Genomic DNA, 24,439 nt, shown 5'->3' with positions numbered 1-24,439 from the left:
ATTGTTATATACAAAAGTTGTACTCGTGGAAATTTATCGATAAAGTCGAACCTAGGTAAACATTTTTGAATATTTCTATTTTTCCTTGAATTGTATGTTTCAAGATAATAAATACTAAATGTTAGATAAATCAACAATTATGGAAGTCCCAAAAATTCCATCGTTGTTTATTTATTTAAAATATTATGGTAAGTAATACACAGGAAACCATTGTTTGCAGATAAAATTATGACCACCTACTCACGACCAATTAAAATATTACTTTTGGTTATACCAGTTCAAATACTATTATTTTAATTGCAAAAAAATCCTATTCATTTTAATATAATTTGTTAGTAAAAAAATTCTTGACAACATTTCGCATAGTACTGCGAATGCTTCTGGATAAGCAGTAACTTTTTTTAGTAAAGAAAAAGGTCATTTCTGTATGTATGGGTGATTCAAGTTTTCTAGAACGTTAAAATGTCAAGAAAATATTGTCCTTCAACTAACCTTTGTAACTAATAACTTTGAAAATTTAACTAATCTTTGTAACTATAATTAACATTTGCCAATTTTTGAGTCTTTAATGTACAATAATAAATTGTCATTATTATTACATTTTAATACAAGCTACACTTACTTTATTTAACACGTGAATAAAATTGTAATTATAATTTCCCAAGCGCTTTATATCATGAAAATCCACGACATTTCGACGTTAAAAAGGTAAGGGAAACTTGAGTGTCTATACTACCAAAAGATATCTATTTAATACTAACCCAATGCATACTGATTTTCAAACTTAAAGCTCAATTTTTAGAGATTGAGTAGATGTGCAAAGCCATAAAAATGTCGAAAATGCGATTTTTCCCAGAAAATCTCCAAATTTCTCGGATTAAATGCCGTTTTTAACCCTCGAATCAAAAAGGGGTGATATCAGTTTGATCGCTATGTATGTGAAATAAACTTTTAAAACAGGCAATGATCTTCTCAATCATTTTCCAGAAGACTATGATGTTCCGAAACATTTTTCGGGGATTTTTTAAATTTTGTAAATTTCACTTGTTATAACATCGTTATATTTTGTTAATAACCTTGTATAATTAATTTCAACTCATTTGAACTAAATCATGTCGCTATAGACGCTCAAAGGTGGCGGGGAGAAATAAATATAGATATTTGATACAGTGTGTAAGTCTATTAATAAAAAGGGAATTAATATAACTAAAAAGACAAAGAAATTTTTTTAATTTTTAACGTTTATTAAATGAATTAAATTTTTAAAATACAACAACAAAATTCATAAAACACTTCTTTTCAAAAAATTATTATGATGATCTCGTCTTTGGTTTAGTTGGTTATAGCTTCTTGTATAAAATCTAAGAATGGAGTGACCTTTGTAAATAATGCAGGACCATCACAGGTTTCTGGCCAACTTGATGCAAGTCCAGTTATAGTAAATCCACGCTGATAAAAAAAAGAAAATATAGTTTAATTTGTGTAGTACATAGGTAACCAAAAATACATATTTTAATGTTTTCTTGTATCAGTTCTATTATAATAGTTTTCAGGCTATTTGATACACTGAATAAAATACAATTATTAATAGTCAAAGATACGAATTATGATCGATCCTCACAAATATGCTTACGATATGAAAGATATTTTTTATGAAAAATAAAATGTAAGCACATATATCCCCGCAACGGATTGCTTAAAAAATGTGGCCTAAGCAAAGTTTAGTAAAAATACCATCCGAAATTCATTAAATCACATATAAGAATTGGTTTTGTTTGTTTATATCAATAAATTGATTTTTCAATTTAATCGATAATAATATTGAATGTACAAACTGCACTTACGATAGGTTGGCCAAATGGTATTCCAGGAGTTCCTTTGCATGGAGCGTCTGGTGTATTTACTCCTCCAACACAAAATTGGTCATCAGTTAAATCTGGGTAGGATTTTTTGCAATCTAAAATAAAATTAAATGTTAAAATTAATGACTATTTCTGAAAATAGATATAGTTCATTGAAATATCTTTTAGCACTAGCCATACCAGCAAATATTCAATAGAAAATATAATATTATGCCAATCGATGAATAAGGTTACGAAAAAAAATTTGCGAATAAAAATGCCAAAATTAAAATGGTAAAAGTACGAAAACTTGAAAATGGCGCTAAACGTTAAATTTAATTTTTAATAACATATTTTCTAAAATTTAATTATAAGTAAATAATGTTTCATTTACCATCAGAAGGCAAAACAGATACAGATGCAATGTAAACTTTATCGGTAACAGTTTTTTGAGTTTTTGATGTTAATCCATTCCAACCGACCAATTCTCCTTTTCCTTCTGCTACTAAATCTTTAGAAGGAAGATTAATGTTTCGTGCTTCACGTTTAAATTTGATTGAATCTGCAAGTTCTAATACAGCAATATCGAATTTCTTAAGTGGGTCTCTGAAAGTCAAAAAAAAATTTCAATAATTTAGTTTAAAAAAAATTTCTTAGTTCTACGATCTAAAACGTGATTGGTTTTTAAAATTTCTATCTGATTTTTGAGCCATCCTATTATACAGGGTGGTACGAGAATTATGTGATTTTAAGATGTCTGTAAAAACAAATCCCATTAATTATTCCAAATTTTCTCCTTAACATTTTTAACTACATGTAATAGTGGTAAATAAAATGTTATTATACTTCCAATGGCCTTGATTAGTATTACAATGCGTATCGGCTTTGTGCGGACACTTACATTATGCATTTTCTATTAAATACAGAAAAATTTACGCTTTGTTTTTTGGTCGTACGCACAAAATCCAACGCTCATCTGTCATTTTAAACAAGCCCAATTACCTTTGTAAATATAGTTTAGAATACAATTAATTTCTTCAAATGTTTTTACGTGGTTTAAGGTGGTAAAAAGATATTTTGAAAACTATTGATGACATTTTTTTAAAGTTTTCAAAATCGCAAACAATTCTCTGTCCTATCATGTATATCGTTCGCACAACCTTTATTAACTTGCATCCTATGACCATTCCAGGCTAAATAAATCCGAAATTTTACTTACTCTTTGTTATATGAAGGATGTAGTACCAATTTTTGAACATTGACAAATTGTCCTTTTTCATCGTGATGTTCTTTAACTCCAACATTTACAGCTAATTTACCATCATCGCTTAATTTATCAAAACAACTAGCTGATGTTAAAATATAATTTTTTTTAATAATACTTCCCGTACAAACATGATCGTATTTGGATCCTAAAAACATAATTTTAATGAAAATAAGATCATATATTTTATTATATTAATCTTACCATCCGGACTATGTTGAATCGAAACAGCATAAGGTAAAATATGTTGGTATCCATTTATCCATCCTTCTTCTACATCTTCGCCTAGACATGAGAACAGAAATTCAAATAAATAGATGTATATAGTTTGATTTTGTGTATCTATATATTAAAAGTATATTCTTAGCAAAATATTGTAGTGATAGATTGAGACACAGATTGATTCCAAAATTAATTAGAAGCAGTTAATAATAACTTAAATTAAAATTTTTATATCGAAAAATGAAAATTTTAAGAAATATTTTTATAAGAATTTGTACGAATTTGTACTACAAGATCTTCTTCACATTGAAAACCGTACTGAAGGTCAACAGATAAATTTTTCAATAAAAAATGAATACAATGTAATATAATTAGTAAAATAATAAAGGTAGGTAATGGAATTAAAATAAATAAACGAATAAAGTTTATAATGAATAAGTAATAGTAATTTATAATTTATAATGAATAGCTTTTAACTTACATTGTGCGGTGAGAATTACTGATGTAATTACAAGCAATGAAAATAATAATTGAGCCATTGCAATATACAAACAGGTACACTTTATGTAAATGGAAACAATAAAACTTACAATATGGCTTAAACAATTTATATTTATACCTTTCCAAATTAATGTTTGTGGTAAAAAAATGATAAGCATTGAAATTTGTGTAAGACCCCCGCAGAAAACTGGTTCCTGTGTTTATTTGTAAATTGTGATTAATGATTAAGCATCATTATTTGTAGTTACTCTTAATATTCAAGAACTTTTTTTGTGTTTGTTTTTAATTTACATATTTTTATCTACATCAAAACAAGAAGGAAGGAATCATGCATATCATTCTAATTTCTTAGCCCAAATATAAAAAATTTTTCGTTAATCAAATACTAGTACTGAAAAGTAATACAATACAATTTGACTTAATCGAATTCGGCTTATGGCCAAAAAGGAAAAAAAAAACTGGAATTTTTGGCCTAAGGCTAGCCAAATTTCGGAATTAACCGGATATGTATGATTAACAAATACCCAGGTGGGAGCTTTTTCAATGACATAGTTTTTTATTAGGACGCTTTTATGAAGAATACTAAAATAAGGCACATGAATGGTTTCTTTGAATTGTATTTGTACTTAAACTAAAATTTCTAATAAAATCTTTTTTTTAACTTCCCAATATAGGAAGTTATTGTAATATGTCTCTCGTTTCTAATCTTTACGTTTCATGGTTAGGACAAGGCTTTAGCACTGTGAGTGTACGTTAAAATGATATCGACTTCATTGAGGTGTCGATCGAGCAGTGTTAAAGGCAATATGATCCGAAAAGAATTTCATAACATTCGGTCGAGCCATTTCGAGTCTGGTGAGTTTTTTCTAAAATTTTATCCTGATCGATATCGCGCGTACAAAAAATGACATCAACGTCGTTGAGGTGTCGATCAAAGAGTATTAATGGCATTATGATCCGAAAAAAATTTCATAACATCGATAGAGTCGTTTCGAATCGGTCGAGTTTTTATTTTTTACATTTTTTATAATCATTTATTACTTTTTATTATGCTGGGAAGTTATTCGTGTGAACCACAATGGTCGCATCAGACTCTATCTTAGGCTTGTTAGTTTTAATTTAAAAGTCTGTTATATTTTGTCTAAAAAGTTGCCATAAAATAAACTGGCTTACTAAACCCATAAAATAATTTTATTTTTAACATAAAATTATTTTATTTAAACATCAAAATAAGTCGTCCGTAGACAATAAGTATTAATCTTCTTGGCAAAAATGTCGTCATGAAATTCATTTTATTATTCATATTATGAAATACATTTGGAAATATTGTTTTCAATAGTTTATAACAGAAAGAAATTTGTAATGTCTACCCAAAGTAGTATAAATAGGGTTTTGATTTTAGAGAATTTTCCACCCACTAGAATAATTTTTATGTAAATAATTATTTTTCGATAGAAATATATCATTCAAAAATGTTGATCTTGGAATGTGGTTTAAAGTTTCCGGTATAAGTTTTACCTTAAACGTTTATTAGTATATTTTATAATATTATCATTTAAGTTGATATTTGGAACAATTACATCACAAGACTACCGGTATTCACATACGCAATTCTAGAAAAAATTATATTTTCAAATAAACCACGATGAAAAAACCACAGCTCGTAGTACCTTCACTTAAAACTATTCTATCAAAATTAAGGAATGCATACTCGTCGAAATATCGTTTTGTTTTTGTCACTGAGACATTTTCAAATAATAAATGCAGCACGTTAAACTAAAATATGTTTAGCAAATCAACAATTATGGAAGTCCCAAAAATTCTCACCGTTGTATATTTATTTAATATATTATGGTATCAAATTTACAGGAAGCCACTGTTTACAAATAACTGACTGGCCACCTACACACGACTAGTTAACTTCCCAAATAATACTTTTGTAAATAGGTACTCAAAGAAGAGTTTCCAAATGTTAATACGACTATTAGTCGACTTCTGTAGTTGAATCAATACAAGTCCCGATTATTTTTCATTTTAACACAATGACAATAAAATATGTATGTTCCATGCATTAATATTCCCAATGGCTCAAAAGTTCCCCAAAAAATTTGGACCAATTGTTGATAAATATTAATTCGACAACATTTCCCAATATTATAACAGATATTTCAACTGTTAGCATAGAAAAAAAAGATGTTGAATTCAAAATCTTATTATCTTTTTTAATTTTTGGAGAAAGTAACAAAAATTTGTTACTTTCTTTCATTTAATTATTTACTATTTTAAATTCGTTGTGTGCGTAGTCATGGTGGGGATAATAAAATCGATGCCAGCGCTTTAAGTGAAAAATTTTGGAGATAAAGTGGGCTGTTATGACTAATTTGCAATTATTTACATGTTAATGATATAGAAACTGTCAAATTAAAATGATTGAAAAACACGAATTAATTAAACTTAATGCATTAAAAATTGTGAAAATAAGAAATCAAATTGTACAAATATTATTTTTCAAATGTTAATTATCGTAATTATTTATTTAAATTTGTGAAACAAGAATATTAAATTTTAAATGTAAGTTTTCAATGCAATCCACACAATTATATATGCATCCATTAATTCTATAATTAAAGTAGTGTATCGTTGTCATGGAAACGAAATTCACGCTCGGAGCGAATAGGCTGTAATATAGTCTGAAGAAGTTTGGAATGTGTTCATTTTTTCTGTGTCTTCATCAATGAATCTTAGCCTCGAGGGTTTAAATTTTCTTCAGATTTTCTATGACAGATCATTAATTATTTTATGTGATTTGGCAATATCAAAACAGGAAAAAAAAAGGTAAATAAAACATCAAAGGGAGAATATTTTTAGGCGTTTATTTCGTTTTAAATGTAAATTTTACAAATTAATTGATTGAAAATTTAATTATAAAATTCAGAATCACATTTTTCGTTGTTTTCGAATAGTACATCTTCCAATCTTCTATACCTAACAGCTATCAGCCACAGTATTCTTATGTTTGGTTACAACAGTAACAATCCAAAATTGATATGGAGCTACACGTGTGAATACACTTGGATCCTTATGACAGTCGCTGCCAGTGTATGATGCAATTCCAGTGAAAACTTGACGTTCTCCCTACATAAAATGAATAAAAAACAAAAAGTTCATTTTATATTACACATTCAATGGTTTACCTTTGACAACATTACCTTTTCTGTGGGAAGTTTTTGTATTAATGGAGCACCAGATTCAACAGTACATACTCCGGTATTGTCAGTTTTACCAACACAGATTTGTGCCGTTGTTATTTCAAAAGACTTGGCACAGACTGAAAAAATTAACACATTAGTTAAAACGCTTTTTTATAAAGTTATTAGCCAGTCATTAAGTTGAAGTATGTAAATAGATACCCACATACTATTTTAATTTTGAAAAAGAAGAAAGAACATGAAACATATATTTTAAAAAAAGGTTCAAAATGGACATTTTTTGCTTTAACGGCAGTAAATAAAGAACCGTGGAAACATCGAATATAGGCGATTTTCATAAATTCGACTCACAAAAGATTATTACACATCTTAATAATAAGCCCACTTCATTGTGGGCTTACGGTCTACGAGGAATATGTCTAATAAATAGGATGAAATTAACTTTTTGGATGATATCTACATATTTTAAGATTTCATTTATGTATATTTTTTTCCAAGAAGTAATCTTACCGTCTGGTTCGATTTCAGTGACATTGCTATATAGTATATTAAATTTATTGGCCATATCGGGTCCATATTGGATTGCTTTTAAGTTTTCAAATGTTTCTGTATTTTGTTCCAATTCTAATTGATCAATAACATTATCGTAAATATGAATTTTATTTTGCAATTCTAATAATGCAATATCATTCGTCATTTTCTTCTTGCTAAAATAAAATTTGAATTTTTTTTCCTGTAAATTCTTGGAAATATTTAAATAATTAATTCGATAAGACGTTGTACCCTCAAAAATGATTTGAAAAATGATTAAACAAATATTTAAGAAAAATTTGGGGAGTTCCGTTTAATGATGGCATTGAATATCGTTATCATAGATTGTAGTAATTATTATGATATTACTAAAATTACATCAATTATCACAATAAATATTACTATCTAGATCAAGCCTGGTGTTGTCAGCTTTAAGCTTAACAATAATGATGAGCCAAGCTTTTATGTGCGTGACTCAGTAATATAAGTAATAAAAGCCTTCTCAATAAAACGTCCATTATTTAAATTTTCATTTTATGACTCTAAAAAGCATCTATTTAATTGACAACTTGGTTACTTCTATGCCATCGCTTTGACCAAACTAGATAAATAGAGGATAACATGCGCCGACGTCATAAATATAAAAAATCTTTAGTATTCAAAAAGACTTGCAGTGGTGACAAATCTAAAACGGCTATTTCAACAGAAGGCCTTAAGAACAAAGTTAAAGTCTTACTCATAGCATGGATGTTGATAAATATTAGCCACTTTGGTGACCTGGTGATTTCCCAATTTTCCAACACCAACATGTAAATTTTCAAGATTAATTGAATCAAAGCAGTGAGCTGCTGTTAAAACATATTTTGGTGCAATAATTGTACCAGCACAAAATTTAGAAGCTAAAAATAAAGAACATTGAAAACATCTTACATCTTACATACATCGTGTTCTAAATGGAGTTGGAAGTACGGTTTGTTAACTGATTAATATAGTTTGCACCCTCAGAACTTCAAAAACGCATGCTGAAGCCAAGAAGAAAAATTTTATAACTTCGCCTTAAAAATTTGAAAAGTATTCCTTGTTACTCAAGTCAACAATTTCCAGAGGTATTTTGGGTAAAATTATATGTTACATAAGGTGTTTCATGACATTCTAAGCATTACTCCTGGTGCTTAAAATAAGGAAGCACACTAAAATGGGGAAAAATTTTGGGTTGCAATACTTTGTGAATTTGAGCAACATTTCCGGCAACATGGGTTAGTGTATTCGTGGGGGTCTCATATATACAATTAAGTTAACAAATTATGTTTCTCATGTTTTACAAACTCCCCTCCTGCTTTTTTGAATCTAAATTACATAAACTTACACAATGATCTTTCGGTGTGAAGTGAGACAATATAAGGAAATTCTTCAATGTCAGTTACTGCATTAACATCCTCTTCTGAATCCCATTTAAATTGTGGCTGTTTGTTAAATTTATCACCAATTGCTTTGATTGGTTTCATTGTAAATTCTACAGCTTTACTGCCAAATTCTGTTGCCCTTTGTGCAATATCTTGTACAATGCCATAGGATTTATCCGCAAATTTTTTTGCGCCTTCACTGATTCCATCCATTGCATTGCCAGCAAAATCAATTGTTGCATTTGCTATTTTTCGTCCATGTATGGCAATATTTTTCCCAACTAATTTTGGTACTTTTATAATATCGTCAATTAAACTGCTTTCTTCTGATGAGGAATTGTCCACCTCTTTGAGTATTGGATGTGCCATTCTTATCTCGTCATCACTTATAGGGGGATCAGCCGGTGCACCTTATAAACGAGATATATTGTTTTTTATTCTTCAAATAAATAACTATGTAATAATAATAATGGGGTTTAATCTCTGTTTTTCAGATTTCTATCTATAAAAGAGCCCACCCACATCATTAATATTTAATTTATTTTATTTATTTGAAACTACATCCAATATACAATTAATGATGTGGGTGGAGTTGGTTACTCCGTTTTATCCAATCGACGACAGTGTGATCAATTTTACCGCCCCATTAATTATAATTGCTCACACTGCCAAGTAGTGATAAAACTGCCACTCTTATTTCGTCTCACTATTAATCTTGCTATTACTTTATTATGATATAGAAGACTTACTAGAATGGCCACGAAAAATTTGATTTCAAGACGGTTGGATTTTAGATATTTTTATTTAAACTAGGTAGAAATGAAATATGCCTTGCATCCGAGAGCGATTATGTTTACTAGTTCGCTTTCGTCAAAGAAGCTCAAAAAATTTCAAAGCTATTTAACATAAATCATTTTTTATGTTCTTTTGGAAATATAAATTGTAAATATAGTGAGGCGAAAAAAGTAAATTCACAAACATTTCTTTTAGAAATTCTGATTATATGTTTTGGAATATTTCGTAAAAAAGTGAACATGTGCCGTCAACACCAGCGCTCATCTATCAGGCATTGTATGTCCTGACATGAAGATATAATCGTTAACGTCTTTACTTCTAATAAAACAAAATTATTATCACTTATCGTGTTCTTAGAAAATTAAAATGCCAGTTCATTTTAGCCTTTATCTCTGACATATGTCATCTCTCTGACATGTGGAGGTTTAAGAAATGATTACACACAAGATAAGAATCTCCTGGATCGAGGAGTGTATAATTAGGATAACCAACCATTGTCATTAATAAAATTTCATAATGAAGAGAAGAAAAATGCGTACTTACTTATAACAATTCCAGCAAATAGAAAAGTAATTAAAAGAAAATAAAGGCTGAATGAAGCCATTTTATCAAAAAATCAATGAAACCAACACAATTCTTCAAAAAAATTTAACTTTTATATGTTGAGATGAAAATTGAAACTGTTAAATTTAAAATTTGTTTACTCTTAAAAATAACTTTATATTTAAATTAGTTTTAATATGAAGGAAATTAACAATTTGTTTTAATATATTTTTCTTGATTGAAGTAGAAAATTACTTTATTTCCTGTCATCATGTAGGTATATTTATATTTTGAAGATAAACATCTAAAGAAAAATAAATTATAAAGTTGTCTATAAATGGTTTAATTTTAATATTTTTTAATTTTAATTTTATTATTATTAAGTTTTTAATAGGCAACGTCAGTCTTCATCACATTGCAAAATAAATTAGTTAGATCAACTATGAAGATGAGCAATAGCGAGCATGTGATACATTTTAATAATAGATTAAAGCCAGAAATACATGTGCCGATTAAACACATGGCTATTTGTTAGAATATTGAACATAATACAATATATATATTCGTTTAGTCCGTTACACAAGATTAGGCCAAGACTTGAGGACCATGCAAACGACAATCATCATAAGGAAGTGAAGGAGAAAGGTGGGTTGCTCTAATATTTAAGAAGAGAGTTAGTTTTCTTAACAGTTCTTAGAAGTCAATGGACAATAAAATTATGAGCTTATGTGAGATACACTGTTATTGGTTCCAAGTGATGGACTCAATAAAACTGATGGAGTAAGAGAAGTAAGTAATTTTTTAATACTTGGAAGCGCAGTGGATTTCGTGCAGCTCTTTCTTAGGCTGTGTTTACGTCCGAATAACAACAACCAATTAAAATAAAAATGAAATTTTCAATTTATTTTTCTAGAAAGCTTCAGCACAGTTTCTAAAGGTGTATTTATTGGTAAATACTAAAATTTTAACGCATCTTAGTTGCTTTGTAATCGCGTTTGTACTGTGAATTAGCATGTATATCTCCATCCTATAAGAAAATTCGCAATGTTATGTGAGAATACAGAATACTTTTTAAAATTTTATAAGAATTAATGCAGGATTCATTTCAGTCTTTTAGTAGATATACTAGGAGTCAATTTTCGAATATTTTCGTTAGCAAAAACATTTCAGAAATCAGTTCTGTTCGGTTATTAAACTTCTGATAAAAATAATGTTTAATTATGGGAAAAATTCCTGGTCATGTTAGTCGGTCGCCAATTTTGACGATATAATCAGGGATTTTTGCGTTACTATTTTTGTCAGATCAATTCGAACTTCGAAGAGAAGTAAAAAGTCTTATACTCTTTCACTTTTCTAGTCTTTAGAAATACATTTTTAGATTTCTAGAGTTAACGAGAGGAGATTATCATGTCTCATACAATGTTTCGACTAATAAAAGTTTTCTATAGTCTTTTCTATTTATAAACAAATTCATTCTTTGTTAAAGTAAAAATATTGAATATTACTCGGTCGATTAATTTGTCTTAATAAACAATTTTAAAAGCCAATTTTATGACATTTTTAAAGATTGAAAATTTATAAAATTTGATTCAAAACATTGCATCGTCTATTCTCGAATATTAACATCCCTTCATATTCAAAACTGAAAATAACAATTGTTTTGGAATGAACTCTAGAATACCCCGATAAGAACATTAAACTTGGAGATACTTCTGCTTGAAATAAAATAAATATTTGAAATAAAATAATTAAAAATTGAGTTGAGTTTTTAAATTGTTTTATTTTGTTTATAAATTACATTAATTGATTCGATTACGCACATACTGGGTAAATTGGCCGTCCTTGCAAAACATCATTAATAAAAGCAAGGTATTTACTGATTCTTGTATAAACGGTTGGTATTTTACCGCAGGTTGTGGATCCGTATGATGTTAAACCAACTAATATTTCCTTAGTTCCAGATTTCTGCAAATAAAAACAATAATTTAATGAATTATTGAACAGATGTTTTTAGGAATGCGTAAAAAACAACGAAATTTGTTTACTTTTTCCGGTCTTTCGCTTATAATTTAGAAAGTACGTACTTATAAGCGGTAGTGAAAATTTATTTAAATTTTATTCTCTGTTCTTATATCTATTTTATTAGTTTAAATATTTTTTACCTGAATGAATGGGCCACCAGAGTCTCCTACACAAGGTCCAGCTTCGGAATCGTCTCCATTCGATACACATAAAACATTGGAATGTACTCGGAAATATTTTGCACATTGATTAGGAGAAATAACAGGAATATCTTTGTAAAGCAATTCTATTGCCGATTGAGAATGATCTGAGCCATGTGTGGCACCCCAACCCATAACTTTTCCTGCACGGGCGCTCTCAGCACTATGTGCATCAGTTGCTATTGAAATTGGTTGAACTGATTGTGAAAATTTAAGAGGTTCAGCCAATATTAAAAGTGCAATATCATTCAAGTGTGGAATTTGATAAATGTTTTGTGGGCTGAAATTATAAATAATTTTAATTCAACTTTTTATGAACTTTAATTTAAATAAGAAAACTTACGCGTAGCAAGGATGTTTAATAATTTGTGCTACAGCAACTAATTGACCATTTGGATCAAAAGCGTGAGTACTACCAGCTCTGATATAAATGGTGGTTGTTGGCATTGGTTCGAAGCAATGGGCAGCTGTTAGAACTACATTAGCAGCAATTATTGAACCACCACAGAATTTATGCATGGCACCAGGAGGTCCTAAAATTTAAATATATTATTTAACATATTTTAATCAGTTAAATATGACAGGTACATATTTTGAAAATATTTTCATCAAATCAAAAATTTGTGTACACATACAGTTCGTACAGTAACACAAGCCTGTTACTGTACAAACTGGCGGTGTTCCCTTTGATGGGAAAAACAACTAAAAAATTATGGAAAAAAACGCTGTCCGTTTTTAGATATCCAACAAATATTCATTAATTTTAGCTTCGTGTTATATTTGAAAATTTACCTGTCTTCGCATTCAAAAAACACCGTTTTCGTATTATAATCAGATTTCCTTGAGGCAAAGGCTACACAAATTTTTGAATTGTTGCAAATAACTTTAAAAAAATATATATTATACTGCTTCAATCCTATATTGAATGCCACTTTCAAAAACCTTACCTTTTGGATGTTGCATTTGTAGGGAAACAGTGAATGGAAATGCATTCTTTGGTGCCTTTTCTCCTTTTAGAATTCGATCATTCATATCTTCTGCTAGTTCCACATTTTCAAGTGAGTTTCCTTGTGGTTGAACTAATTCAATTTTAGGTGCCTCAATTTTTGTTGCATTTTCTGCTGGGGCGGCTGTAATTTAAAATATTATATTTTAGTAAATCTAAATGTCTAATAAGTGTATGAAAATCCACTTCATATTTGAACAAAGAATATTTTAACACTGTTTATAATATTGACCTTCTCCAGAAACTTGGTCAATTAATTTTTATTATTCGATCATTTCATAACAATGGAAAACGAAACAACTTTTGTTTATATTTTTTACTATTTTTACAAAATATTCTAGGCGGTCAGCATTATACAGCCAGTAGAAGCTACACTATTCATACTATTTTGTAAAATTAATTCTCAAACGTTACCAAAGATAATTGCTAATGTTGCATTATCTGTATTTCTTAAAAACGTTAGTTAAACAACTATGACCAATTAACGGTGGATAAAATTTATCATTAACTGTAAAAACTTTCGTTTAAATATTTTGAAAGAGATTGTGTTTAAAAGAGGAAGTGAATTCTGAAAAAATAGTCCCGGAAAAAATGAGAAGTAACTGAGAAGAATACACCCATTCGATAGTAATGAATGTTTTTTGTATCTATTTTTTTCGTGTCTATTTTTGCCAAGCCTATTTTTTACAAATCTATTCTTCCGGAACCAATTTTTCGGATTGTTGTACTAAACTGCCGAATAAATGACATTTGGATCCGAAATTAGCTTTACAAAAAGACCCTGGATTTGTTAAAGAGTCTTTCTCATCCCAAAATATGTCAGAATCCGTACGCTGTTTTACAACTTTGTATTCTTTTTAGTCAATCATCGATATACAAACAATAAAAAAATTCATTTTGCAGATCAAAAATTTTTGGGGTACCTAAACCAGAATTTTTAACGAAATCTTTTGATAGCCATATCCAAAACTCAACCGATTTTTTGGCTGTATGTGATTCAGAAATCATTAATCATCGTGATGCTTTTTCTAATTTAAGAACTTTTTTATTTAAATAATATATGTATATTAAAACACTTACCAAAAGCCAAGCCCACAGCAAATGAAATCAAAATAACATTAAGTAATGAAGTCATACTTAAAACCAATGCATTGTAGAGTATTTTTTGCTTTTTATAGAAATTTTTTTTCGCAAAATTGGATACAAAAATAAAATTTTATTTTATCGTTAAATTTATCTCATTAATAAAAAATTGAATCATCTAAGCTAACAACGCCAAAATTAAAAAAAAAAAAAGATTAGTATCAACTCCAGACAACTTCTACATAGTTCTTGACTTATATGTTCCCTCCAACAACCAATATGTTTCCTCGTCAAATTGTCAGCACATTTTGTAATAAGTTGGTCCGTTATGTGTACCTATCTGCCTATATGTGTGTCTGTAGCATCGAAGCTCTCGAACAGTGAACGATTTAAGGGTCCCGTACCCTAAACAACTAAAAATGAGGCGATGGGCAGTTAATTGTGGAGAAGGCTTTGAGAAAAAAGTTAATTTAATGGAGAGTATTCTTAGCTATGTTTCAAATGCGAGCTTAGAGTTCCGTACACGAAACATTTGTCGGTTTTTTTTTTAATTTTGTAAATTCATTTGTTAGTAATATAAATTACAATTCCTTTTTTTCCTTCCTCCCAATTTGAAATTTGTGGTTACTTTTTTCTTCAATTCCTCGAATCCCAACATGTACAGAACCAAAGATTGTCCCCTAACTGAATTCTAACAATTGATGGTAATGGAATCCATATCAGAAACCGATTCAATTTTTCGAGCTAAGTATCAATCTATAATTAACTCATCTTTATGAAAAAGATGTAATTAAAAAATAATAATAATAACATGGCTATCTTTCTGCATTTTTTGTATCGTTCTAAATTTACTTATTATATTTGTAAGTCAAGGGCATGTCAATCTTTAAATAAACTAAAAACTTTAGCCATAATTTGATGGCATGCTTAAATATTGAACTTTAATTCATTAAAATTAGACAAGGATTCGGATTTTGGAACAGTATTTTTTGTGTGGCTTATGCAATTTCTTGAGTTTATTACATTATACTGTCATTCAAAGATTCATGAACGGAGCAGAAATTTTTCCAAAAAAAAGTAATAATTCCATTTCCTTTAGCAATTCCTAAAAGTAGGTACCTTATAGTAGATACATAGACCACTTCTTGACAGTCGGGTAAGAAGGCTTATATGGATACATATTTTCACGTTACGGAAAAGGATCACTGCTTGTATGTTTGACTTTGTTTATTTTATATTTTTGACCTGAATTGCTGAATTTCTTTGTTATTTACGATAAGTATTCAGGTAGAGATAATAAAAAAACCTTAAATATTTCCTCAGGTAAATGATTGTCATATGTATATAATGGGGTGGTTTATGTTGTACTGAAAATGTAGATGGGTCAAGGAATAAATTAATTTTAATTATACGTAATAATTTTGCTACTAACATAAATTTATGACTGATAAGAGTGCTAGATTAGCTATGGAAAGGCGAAGACTCTCAACGCCATGGTATAAAAACACAAGGTACGGTTGATTTAGTCTTTAGGGGGAAAACATATAATTTTTTTGATTCAATAACATATTGTATTTATGATAATAATAATAATAGAAAAATTTACTTAATTAATTCTTATTTATTTAAAAAAATTAATAATAAATATACAAAAATTTTATAAAGCTTTTATGAATTATTTTTAATAGTTTCGTTGATCCAGTCTAAGTAGGCCGCCACTTTAGTGTAAACAGTAGCATCATATTCATTACAACCTCTGCCTCCAAATGATGTAACACCGACAATAGCTGGTTTATTATTCTAAAAAAAAAAAAAGTTTAATTTTTTTATTGTTTTCGGATCCAAGTTTTTAAAAGCATAATTTGTTCTTCTTTTACAATATTTTCATAAGAAGATTGTGCTTTTTAACTCCATACACTTTAAAAACTGCTTATATTTCCAAATTTGAACCTGCTTAAAATATTGCATGCTGAACTAGCAAAATTTCTGCTAATTTGGCTGTAAACTGTTAGCCGTTTATATTCTGTGAGGTCTTTTGAATGTTTCAGGTAACAAAATTAGAAAAAAAATAATAGTTTTGTCATATCTTTTTTGCAAAAGATATAGGGAATAAAGTACCTGGCCAAAAAAATCTAACAATTTGAGGAAAATAAAACTAATTTTTGGGATATTAATTAAAAGTGAAAACTTCAAAATTTAAGAGAGGAGTTACTTGGGAAAAAAAATTGTTCCAAAAAAATTTTTAACTTACAATCATTTGCATAAATGGACCACCAGAATCACCTTTGCATGCTGTTGATTTATCACTTACACCAAGACAAATTTGGGTAGCTGCTGACATTGGACTGTCATGTTTTTTACATTCTGAAACAAATGTTTTTGGTGATGTTTTCTGAATTTTCACACAATTGTCGATTATATAATACCTTCTTCGGTTGAAACATGAACGGTGGCTTCACGTAAATATTGACTTGTAATTTCCTCTTTAGGATCAATTGCACCCCATCCTATAATTTTACCTTCGCCAGTTGCTTCATAGCCTGCCGGTGGTAGACTGATAGAATTCACGAATTTGTTGAATTTCAATGGTTTTGACAACAATATCAATGCAATATCATCATGTTCGGCACTAAAAATCAATTAAATTTAAAGATTAGTCGCAACTCTATCGATACAGTATAACAAAAGTAGATCAAACATTAGAAACATTTTTCTCAGAACAAGTTTTTTTCAAATAAAGAGTAAAGCGAATAAAGATACCGAATAACTATAAAAATAAACATCGGATTCAAAAAATGTGGGTGATTATTATCTAAAAAAAATGAGTCTTTATTAGACAGTCCACAATATGGACAACTTAATTTTAACGTCTGTTAATAGCTTTAATTGAAAGCTGTAGTTATCTATTTTAATTGAATCATATTTCTGTAGGTCTTTATCGTAATAGAATATATACATACATTCGAACGTATTTGGGATGAAGAAACCATTTTTCAACTGAAATTTCTTGTGACTTGGCGCCAACACTAAATGCATCGACAACACCAGCATTTATACGAATATCAGCTTTCGATTTTACGTGGTCGTAACAATGAGCAGCTGTTAAAAGCCATTTTTCATTCAATATTGAAGCTCCACAAAATTTAAAAGGATTATTTTCTGAAATACAAAATTAATTTTTATGTTTTTCTAATTAAGCTTAAAAATGTTTAAAAAAATATATAAGACTTACCATTACGTTTTCTTTCATGAACAGATACGATAAATGGAAATTGCTTTGCATCTACTAGATTTCCATTTAAAATTCGATCTTGATTTCCTTCGTCCTCCGAAACCGCTGCTTGAGGTGCACCTAAAATAGTTATTCTAATTAATAAAATATTCAGTGAACTAATTAATTATATTTCAAAGTATAAATTTAAAATTGATTAAGAAATATTTACAGGAAATCAATGCAGCAAATGCTGCAATTAAAAGTAATTGTATTTTCATAATCGTTTCTTGTTGAGTGGAACACAATCTATTGAAGATTGAAAAAGATTTAATTTTGGAAGTTTTATATATTATTGAATTGCTGTGATAAAATTAATCAATAATAATAGTAACAAATCTTTTTTTATTTATAAAACAATTTATTCAAATCATTAATATGTTTAAAAAATAGGATAAATAGGAAAACATTATTTAAAACAATATAGGGGAGAGTGGTTTAATATAAAAGTTCCATTTTAGCAGCCGGTTTCTTAAATCGTACTCACCCGTCTTCTAAATGGTACTCCAATATTCTACTCTAAAATCAAAATTTTTCTTGTTGGCCATAACAATTTAATAATAGACATTTAATCGTAAACTTAATTGTTTCGACGAGTATACTCACTGTTTTAATCGGAAAAAAATTCTATGTAAAACGGGAATATGGTAACTTTGTGTTTGAACAGCGTTGAATTCTTTTATCGTTGTTGTAAATACGCTTAATTAAAAAAAATTTTACAGTATGCAAGTAGTCAAATACCACTCTTGACGATAGATGTTGGGCAAACGTTGGACGAACCAGCCTTGGTATATCCCTTTATTCAAATATCAAATAAATTTGACCAACAAAAATTTGGTTCGCCCGTTTTTCCCAAAGCCATGACCAAGACTAATCAATCATGTATGTCTGGGTTTGCTAACCATGGCCAAGGAAAATAAATCAAATTTTCGTTTGTTTTAGCTTTTGATCTTCATTATATGCAAAGTCCTAATTTTCGCATTCAATAAAATCTCGATCATATGTGTTTAAGAGGTAGAAATCCATCCCCCGAACAAAAAAGAGGGGTGTAATGAGTTTAATCTCGATGTTTGAGTGTATGTCTGCCTGTAGCATTTTAGCTCCTACACGAATGAACCGGTTATTTAATGGAGAGTGTTCTTAGCAAGGTTTCAAGTGCGTGCTTAGAGTTTCGTACCCGAAACAACTAAAAAAGATTCGATGACTTTTAAAATCGATTCAGTTTGGGAATGGCTATAAGGAAGACGATGGAGAATGTTCTTGGGTATATTTCAAGTGCTAGTTAAGGGTTCCAAATCCGAAACATTTCTTGGCGTTTTTTTAAATTTTGTAAATTTCACTGATTTTTGTTATACTTTTAACATGTCATGCGGGAACAGTTGGGATTTGGGAGTGATAATTGATTGCAATATTTTCAATTTTTATTAAATACGAAAATAATTATTTTATGTTTTATAATTGAAATATTATTTATTTATTCGATTTAAAAAATACAACAAAATATATACAAGTTCATTTAAAATAAATTAATTATGGATTATTTTTCATTGTTTCTTCAATCCAAGATTTGTAAGCGGACACTTTAGTGTATACAGATGGAGCTTTTTCAGTACATCCTTTACCAGCAAATGAAGTAACACCAACAATGCATGGTTTATTATTCTAAAAAAAATTCATTGATTTTTATTTCTTAATTCCCATTCGTTATGTAGGAGGAAAAAATTATGTTTTTTTTTTATATATAACTTACAATCATTTGCATAAATGGGCCACCAGAATCACCTTGGCACGCTGTAGTTTTATCACTGACTCCAAGACAAATTTGGGTAGCGGCTGACATTGGACTGTCATGTTTATTACATTCTAAGACAAATTATTTTATAGTTATTTTCTAAATTTGCGAATTAGTTGTTGCTTATCATACCTGCTTCGGTTGAAACGTGAATGGTAGCTTCACGTAAGTATTGAGAACGGATTTCCTCTTTAGGGTCAATTGCACCCCATCCTAAAATTTTACCTTCTCCAGTTGGCTCATAATCCGCTGGTGGAAGACTGATTGGCGATACATGCTTATTGAATTTTAATGGTTTTAATAATTCGATCAATGCAATATCATCGTGTACGGCACTAAAAATTTATTTAAATCATTAGAATTACCTCTATGAACATATTCCGTCATTATTTCCGAGAATATTTCTAAATAAGAAAATGTACCAGACTTTCAATAAAAACTATCCTCACTTGAAAGAACTGTGGACCATAATAGTGCCCTTGAGGTGATAGATTATTGTTTCAATATTCTCAATTTTGAAAGACCTACACGCCCCTCCCCTTATAATTGCATTGCAGTGTAAATGCTGGTTCAAAAAACCATGCAAAAATTCAAGAGTTTTGAGAAGTTGTTGAGTTCTAAGGGTAAATATTATATAATTTGAAAAAAATTAACGCATACGTACATTCGACTGTATTTCGGATGTATAAACCATTTTTTAACTGAAATTTCTTGAGATTTCGAACCAAAATTGTTTGCATCCACAACACCAGCATTTATACGAATATCAGCTGTTGATTTTACATGGTCGTAGCAATGAGCTGCTGTTAAAAGCCATTTTTCACTTAAAATTGAAGCTCCACAAAATCTGAAGGGATCTTTCTCTGAAATTTAATATATTTAGTAAATTTATTATTCCTATTCCACTTTTTACTATTCGTAGGTGAATATAAAGAATTCCACAGAGGAAATATATTTACCACCAGGTTTTCGTTCTTGAACATTCACAATAAACGGATATTTCGCGGCCTCTGCCAAATCTCCATTTAAAATTCTATCTTGAACGCCTTCATCATCAGAAACTTCTGCTCGAGGTGCACCTATATATTATTTTATATCCAAATAAATATGTAACTAAGTAAAATTACAAAAATAAATCGAAATTCAAGAAATATTTACATGAAATAAATGCAGCAAATACTACAATTAAAAATAATTGTAATTTCATTTTGATATCTTAAATTCAATACAATCTATTTAAGAATAAAAAATTTTAATTTTGAAAGTTTATATATTACAAAGTCTCGGTCATATCACATATATTATTCAAATGGAAATTTTATCAGTAGTTAGTCATATTAACCAATAAAAATTACTCTGTCTTCGTTTCATTATTAATTTTTTATCGAACGTGAAATATTAAACGAATCAAACAATTATTTTCTTTCAAAATGAAGTTGCTATCAGCAAACTTGCAACTTGCAAAGCTCAGAAGCTGCATTTTAAAGGTTATAGCCTATTGAAGATGTAGCTTCTATAGCAGGTACAAGAAGCGAAACAAGTAGTAATTATATAAAAAATTATATGTTAAAACCACTTTCATCGTGAACTACCCGCTTTGCTGAGCAACATCCCCACTTGCATCCCTCCCTCCACATTTCCTTGCGTTGGATAACAGTTTTGTAATGTACACGTCTTGCTCGTTTATTTGATACCCCACTTAGGTATATTTGTAAATTTTCGATAATTCCTTCCCACTTTCTCGCTACACCTTTCTACCCTCCGAAGGTTAAAAGTAGATAAAAACAATAGATCTTTGAAGCTGGTTGTATATCGTGTCAATATTTGAGCTTAATCGATGCACAACTGTTTTATTTTTTGAAGCATATCCCTTTCAACCCCTATTTCAACCCCTTACTCTACTATAATATGGATGTATTATACATAAAAACCTTCCTCTTGAATCACTCTATCTATTAAAAAAACCGCATCAAAATCCGTTGCGTAGTTTCAAAGATTTAAGCGTACATAGGGACATAGGGACAGAAAAATCGACTTTGTTTTATAATATGTAGTGATGATGATAATTCTCTAATTTACAATTTATCTTTATATCTCATTAGTAACGACTATGAGTTAATTTATAATCGACTCTGAAAATCAATGTAAACCTCATGATTTCTGTGAGATGTCCCCTCAAAGATGAACATTGGGCTGGATTTCCAAAAACTCTTTCGTTGAAGAGAACTTAATCTGGATTGTTTGATGCATTGTCTGGAAATGAAACAATTGCTATATTACATTCGATTCCATAAGGCTTATACTCCATAGTGTGAAATCAAACCTTTAGTCGTACCTTTACGAAACTTGGTGTATGATCATAGCTATTGAAATTGAATTTAAAATTTACGGAAATTTTCTTGGGAAAACCACATTCAAAAGTAGTACCCTTTACAATTTTCCAATAATGCATTTAAATTCGACAAACAATAGGGAATGTACCGATGTTTTTTTTTTTGTTGCATTTTCTAAAAAAAGGAAAATACCGTATTAGAGATTACAGAAAGTGGGATTAACATTAAAATCAACTAAAAATTTCTTGGCTAAGATCAGACTAAGCTTTATTAAAACTTTAACTTACTATCGCTCTTAGTTACATTTTCCTCAATCTGCCTTATTTATATATTAAACATCATGATCCAAATTTCTTAATTTTTACTGTTACCTTAATGCGTATGGAAAAATATTCCAATAAAAAGCCAAAACAAAACTACGATTTTTAGAAAACTAAAAAAAATTCTAGAAAGAACTGATTTAAACAAAATTGTCCAAAATTATTTGATTTTACATAATAAATATTATTAAAATTTATCTTCATGCGTTATTGAAGATTGCCTTGACTTCTACGTTTTGGATCGTTTCAAAAAAAATTTATTGATAGTGAAATTTAAAATGAACTTGAACTTATTGAACCTAAACAAAATATATATCTAATGTTTATTTTTATTCGTTTCAGATTAGTAACGGCTATTGGAGATGCTTATGGTGCAGCTTTATTATTACATATGTTGACTTCTACAATCACTTTAACACTTCTAGCATATCAAGCGACCAAAGTAAAGCCGATTTTTCGTTTCATTTAATTAATCGTTTTAAGATATTTCTAACGACATGCTACTAAAAGTAGTTTTGTGCGGAAAGTTCCAAAGATGTAGTTTTCAATGACTTACAACTATAATCAAAATTTTTTGACTATGATCGTCTCTGTTTTCTCTTATAAGTTGTCAATATTTAACATGTAAAGAATAGGAATCCATACTGTTTAGAAGACATTTTTGATCATTTTTATTTCGCAATTTTTCGTATAAAAATTAACCAAGTAAACAAAAATAGATATATAATAATAATCAAAGTAGGGTTGCATTTTTTTAAAAATATATCACCTTAAAATTATTATTAATTAGCTACACCGGTTTCGATTGCTTTGGCAATCCTCCCAAGAATACAGTCCACAGAAATTTTAAAGTAGAATCTGACTTATTAATGTTTAAATTTATTCTAGATTGATGGTGTAAATAAATATGCAGCATCATGTTTGGGATACTTATTTTATGCTCTGGCTCAAGTATTTTTATTCTGTATCTTTGGGAATAGACTTATTGAAGAGGTAATTAAAAATATGTTAATTTTTATAAATAATTTCCATAATATCTTACATAATTTTTAGAGCTCATCGGTAATGGAAGCTGCATACAGTTGCCATTGGTATGATGGATCTGAAGAAGCAAAAACATTTGTACAAATTGTATGTCAACAATGTCAAAAAGCCATGTCAATATCTGGTGCAAAATTCTTCACAGTCTCATTAGATTTATTTGCTTCGGTGATTAAACTTTGATTTGCTTCTAATGTGAAATTTTTGTTTTTTATCATTTTACTAACTATGTGTACTCTGCTTTAATGTTTAAGGTGCTTGGTGCAACTGTAACTTACTTCATGGTGTTGGTACAACTGAAGTAATTCGAGATATGGGAAAAATTTGTTACAATTTGTTTAACGTTTATTTAAGAAAATCTATTCTAACTTTGTAAAACGTAAAACACTAATAATATTAATTAAAATATGGAAAATAATTACTATACAATACCAGACCAGCTCTTATATACATGTTTTAAGGCCCGATTTCATCAACATTTATTAGCATTAATCGTTGATTGAAGTTAAATTAATTAAGAATCATTTATTTTTTTTGAATATATGAATAACATTTATTTCTTTAATAGAAATTAACTTTAAAGGTGAAATTTCTTTCCAATTTAGAAAGTTAACTTATGAAACGCGGTGAAAATGGACTTTTAAAACAATTTTAAAACTTTTAAAACATTTTAAAATGAAGAATAAAACAGAATCATTTTTATATTCGATTAAGCTTAGTAGGAAACTTGTTTAGCAGGGTGGCAATGGACCTGGAAAATCTGGAAATATTACAGAATTTTGAAATTATCGGAAATTCAGATAAAAATTCAAAATTAAAAGTTATCTAGAATTTATGAAGAATCAGCACTCTAATAGTAAAATTTAAATTGTAATACCTCATAATGATCAGGGAATTTTTGGGAAAAGTCAGGAATATTTAATTGAACAGTTCGATTGCCACCTTGTTTATGAACAAGTGAAATTTACAAAATTTAAAAAACCCACGAGAAATTTTTCGGATACGGAGCCCTAAACTTGCACTTGACCTAAACAGCTAAGCTAGCTAAGAACACTCTCCCTT

The 24,439-nt window shown here is 29.0% G+C and overlaps 5 protein-coding genes across 5 annotated transcripts in view; 1 reads left to right on the top strand and 4 right to left on the bottom strand.

The window, feature by feature from the left end:
* The window catches only part of LOC123299683 (odorant receptor coreceptor), a 41,992-nt gene extending 18,084 nt beyond the window's left edge, over window positions 1-23,908 (top strand). The window contains exons 7-10 of the mRNA XM_044881981.1: window positions 22,679-22,778; window positions 23,225-23,329; window positions 23,390-23,545; window positions 23,632-23,908. Coding sequence (XP_044737916.1) covers window positions 22,679-22,778; window positions 23,225-23,329; window positions 23,390-23,545; window positions 23,632-23,682 — 412 coding nt within the window. The 3' untranslated portion in view covers window positions 23,683-23,908. The remainder of the gene's footprint in view (window positions 1-22,678; window positions 22,779-23,224; window positions 23,330-23,389; window positions 23,546-23,631) is intronic.
* LOC123299686 (chymotrypsin-like elastase family member 1) lies at window positions 1,269-3,927 on the bottom strand. Its single transcript, XM_044881984.1, has 6 exons — window positions 3,809-3,927; window positions 3,310-3,390; window positions 3,061-3,253; window positions 2,236-2,447; window positions 1,845-1,957; window positions 1,269-1,449 (listed from the first exon to the last, which is right to left on the bottom strand). The coding sequence occupies exons 1-6, from the start codon at window positions 3,864-3,866 to the stop codon at window positions 1,333-1,335; spliced, it is 774 nt and encodes a 257-aa protein (XP_044737919.1). The 5' UTR covers window positions 3,867-3,927; the 3' UTR covers window positions 1,269-1,332.
* Window positions 6,699-10,453, bottom strand: LOC123299684 (chymotrypsin-like). Its single transcript, XM_044881982.1, has 6 exons — window positions 10,310-10,453; window positions 8,935-9,381; window positions 8,305-8,467; window positions 7,548-7,744; window positions 7,038-7,156; window positions 6,699-6,963 (listed from the first exon to the last, which is right to left on the bottom strand). Exons 1-6 carry the CDS (start codon window positions 10,368-10,370, stop codon window positions 6,814-6,816), a joined length of 1,137 nt encoding a protein of 378 aa, XP_044737917.1. The 5' UTR covers window positions 10,371-10,453; the 3' UTR covers window positions 6,699-6,813.
* LOC123299691 (chymotrypsinogen A-like) lies at window positions 16,283-18,152 on the bottom strand. Its single transcript, XM_044881990.1, has 6 exons — window positions 18,064-18,152; window positions 17,853-17,972; window positions 17,581-17,779; window positions 17,047-17,249; window positions 16,872-16,984; window positions 16,283-16,420 (listed from the first exon to the last, which is right to left on the bottom strand). Exons 1-6 carry the CDS (start codon window positions 18,110-18,112, stop codon window positions 16,289-16,291), a joined length of 816 nt encoding a protein of 271 aa, XP_044737925.1. The 5' UTR covers window positions 18,113-18,152; the 3' UTR covers window positions 16,283-16,288.
* On the bottom strand, window positions 19,394-20,909 carry LOC123299690 (chymotrypsinogen B-like). Its single transcript, XM_044881989.1, has 6 exons — window positions 20,842-20,909; window positions 20,643-20,762; window positions 20,348-20,546; window positions 19,816-20,018; window positions 19,642-19,754; window positions 19,394-19,553 (listed from the first exon to the last, which is right to left on the bottom strand). The coding sequence occupies exons 1-6, from the start codon at window positions 20,888-20,890 to the stop codon at window positions 19,422-19,424; spliced, it is 816 nt and encodes a 271-aa protein (XP_044737924.1). The 5' UTR covers window positions 20,891-20,909; the 3' UTR covers window positions 19,394-19,421.
* Window positions 23,909-24,439: the final 531 nt, after the last annotated feature.

This window comes from Chrysoperla carnea, chromosome 5, assembly GCF_905475395.1.
Source record: "Chrysoperla carnea chromosome 5, inChrCarn1.1, whole genome shotgun sequence".
NCBI classification, from domain to species: domain Eukaryota; kingdom Metazoa; phylum Arthropoda; class Insecta; order Neuroptera; family Chrysopidae; genus Chrysoperla; species Chrysoperla carnea.
Note: the sequence above shows the minus strand (reverse complement) of the source record. Positions and strands in the feature narration are given on the sequence as shown.

Coding starts and splice junctions, on each gene's coding strand:
- LOC123299686 (XM_044881984.1), bottom strand. CDS start 3,866: ATGGCTCAATTATTATTTTCATTGCTTGTAATTACATCAGTAATTCTC. Junction 3,391..3,808: donor AGTAATTCTCACCGCACAAT/GTAAGTTAAAAG, acceptor TCTCATGTCTAG/GCGAAGATGTAGAAGAAGGA. Junction 1,958..2,235: donor ATCTGTTTTGCCTTCTGATG/GTAAATGAAACA, acceptor ATTTTATTTTAG/ATTGCAAAAAATCCTACCCA.
- LOC123299684 (XM_044881982.1), bottom strand. CDS start 10,370: ATGGCTTCATTCAGCCTTTATTTTCTTTTAATTACTTTTCTATTTGCT. Junction 8,468..8,934: donor TCACACCGAAAGATCATTGT/GTAAGTTTATGT, acceptor CTTTATTTTTAG/CTTCTAAATTTTGTGCTGGT. Junction 7,745..8,304: donor TATCAACATCCATGCTATGA/GTAAGACTTTAA, acceptor ATTTTATTTTAG/CAAGAAGAAAATGACGAATG.
- LOC123299691 (XM_044881990.1), bottom strand. CDS start 18,112: ATGAAAATACAATTACTTTTAATTGCAGCATTTGCTGCATTGATTTCC. Junction 17,973..18,063: donor ATTTGCTGCATTGATTTCCT/GTAAATATTTCT, acceptor TAACTATTTTAG/GTGCACCTCAAGCAGCGGTT. Junction 17,250..17,580: donor CATCCCAAATACGTTCGAAT/GTATGTATATAT, acceptor ATTGATTTTTAG/TGCCGAACATGATGATATTG.
- LOC123299690 (XM_044881989.1), bottom strand. CDS start 20,890: ATGAAATTACAATTATTTTTAATTGTAGTATTTGCTGCATTTATTTCA. Junction 20,763..20,841: donor ATTTGCTGCATTTATTTCAT/GTAAATATTTCT, acceptor AATAATATATAG/GTGCACCTCGAGCAGAAGTT. Junction 20,547..20,642: donor TCAAGAACGAAAACCTGGTG/GTAAATATATTT, acceptor ATTAAATTTCAG/AGAAAGATCCCTTCAGATTT.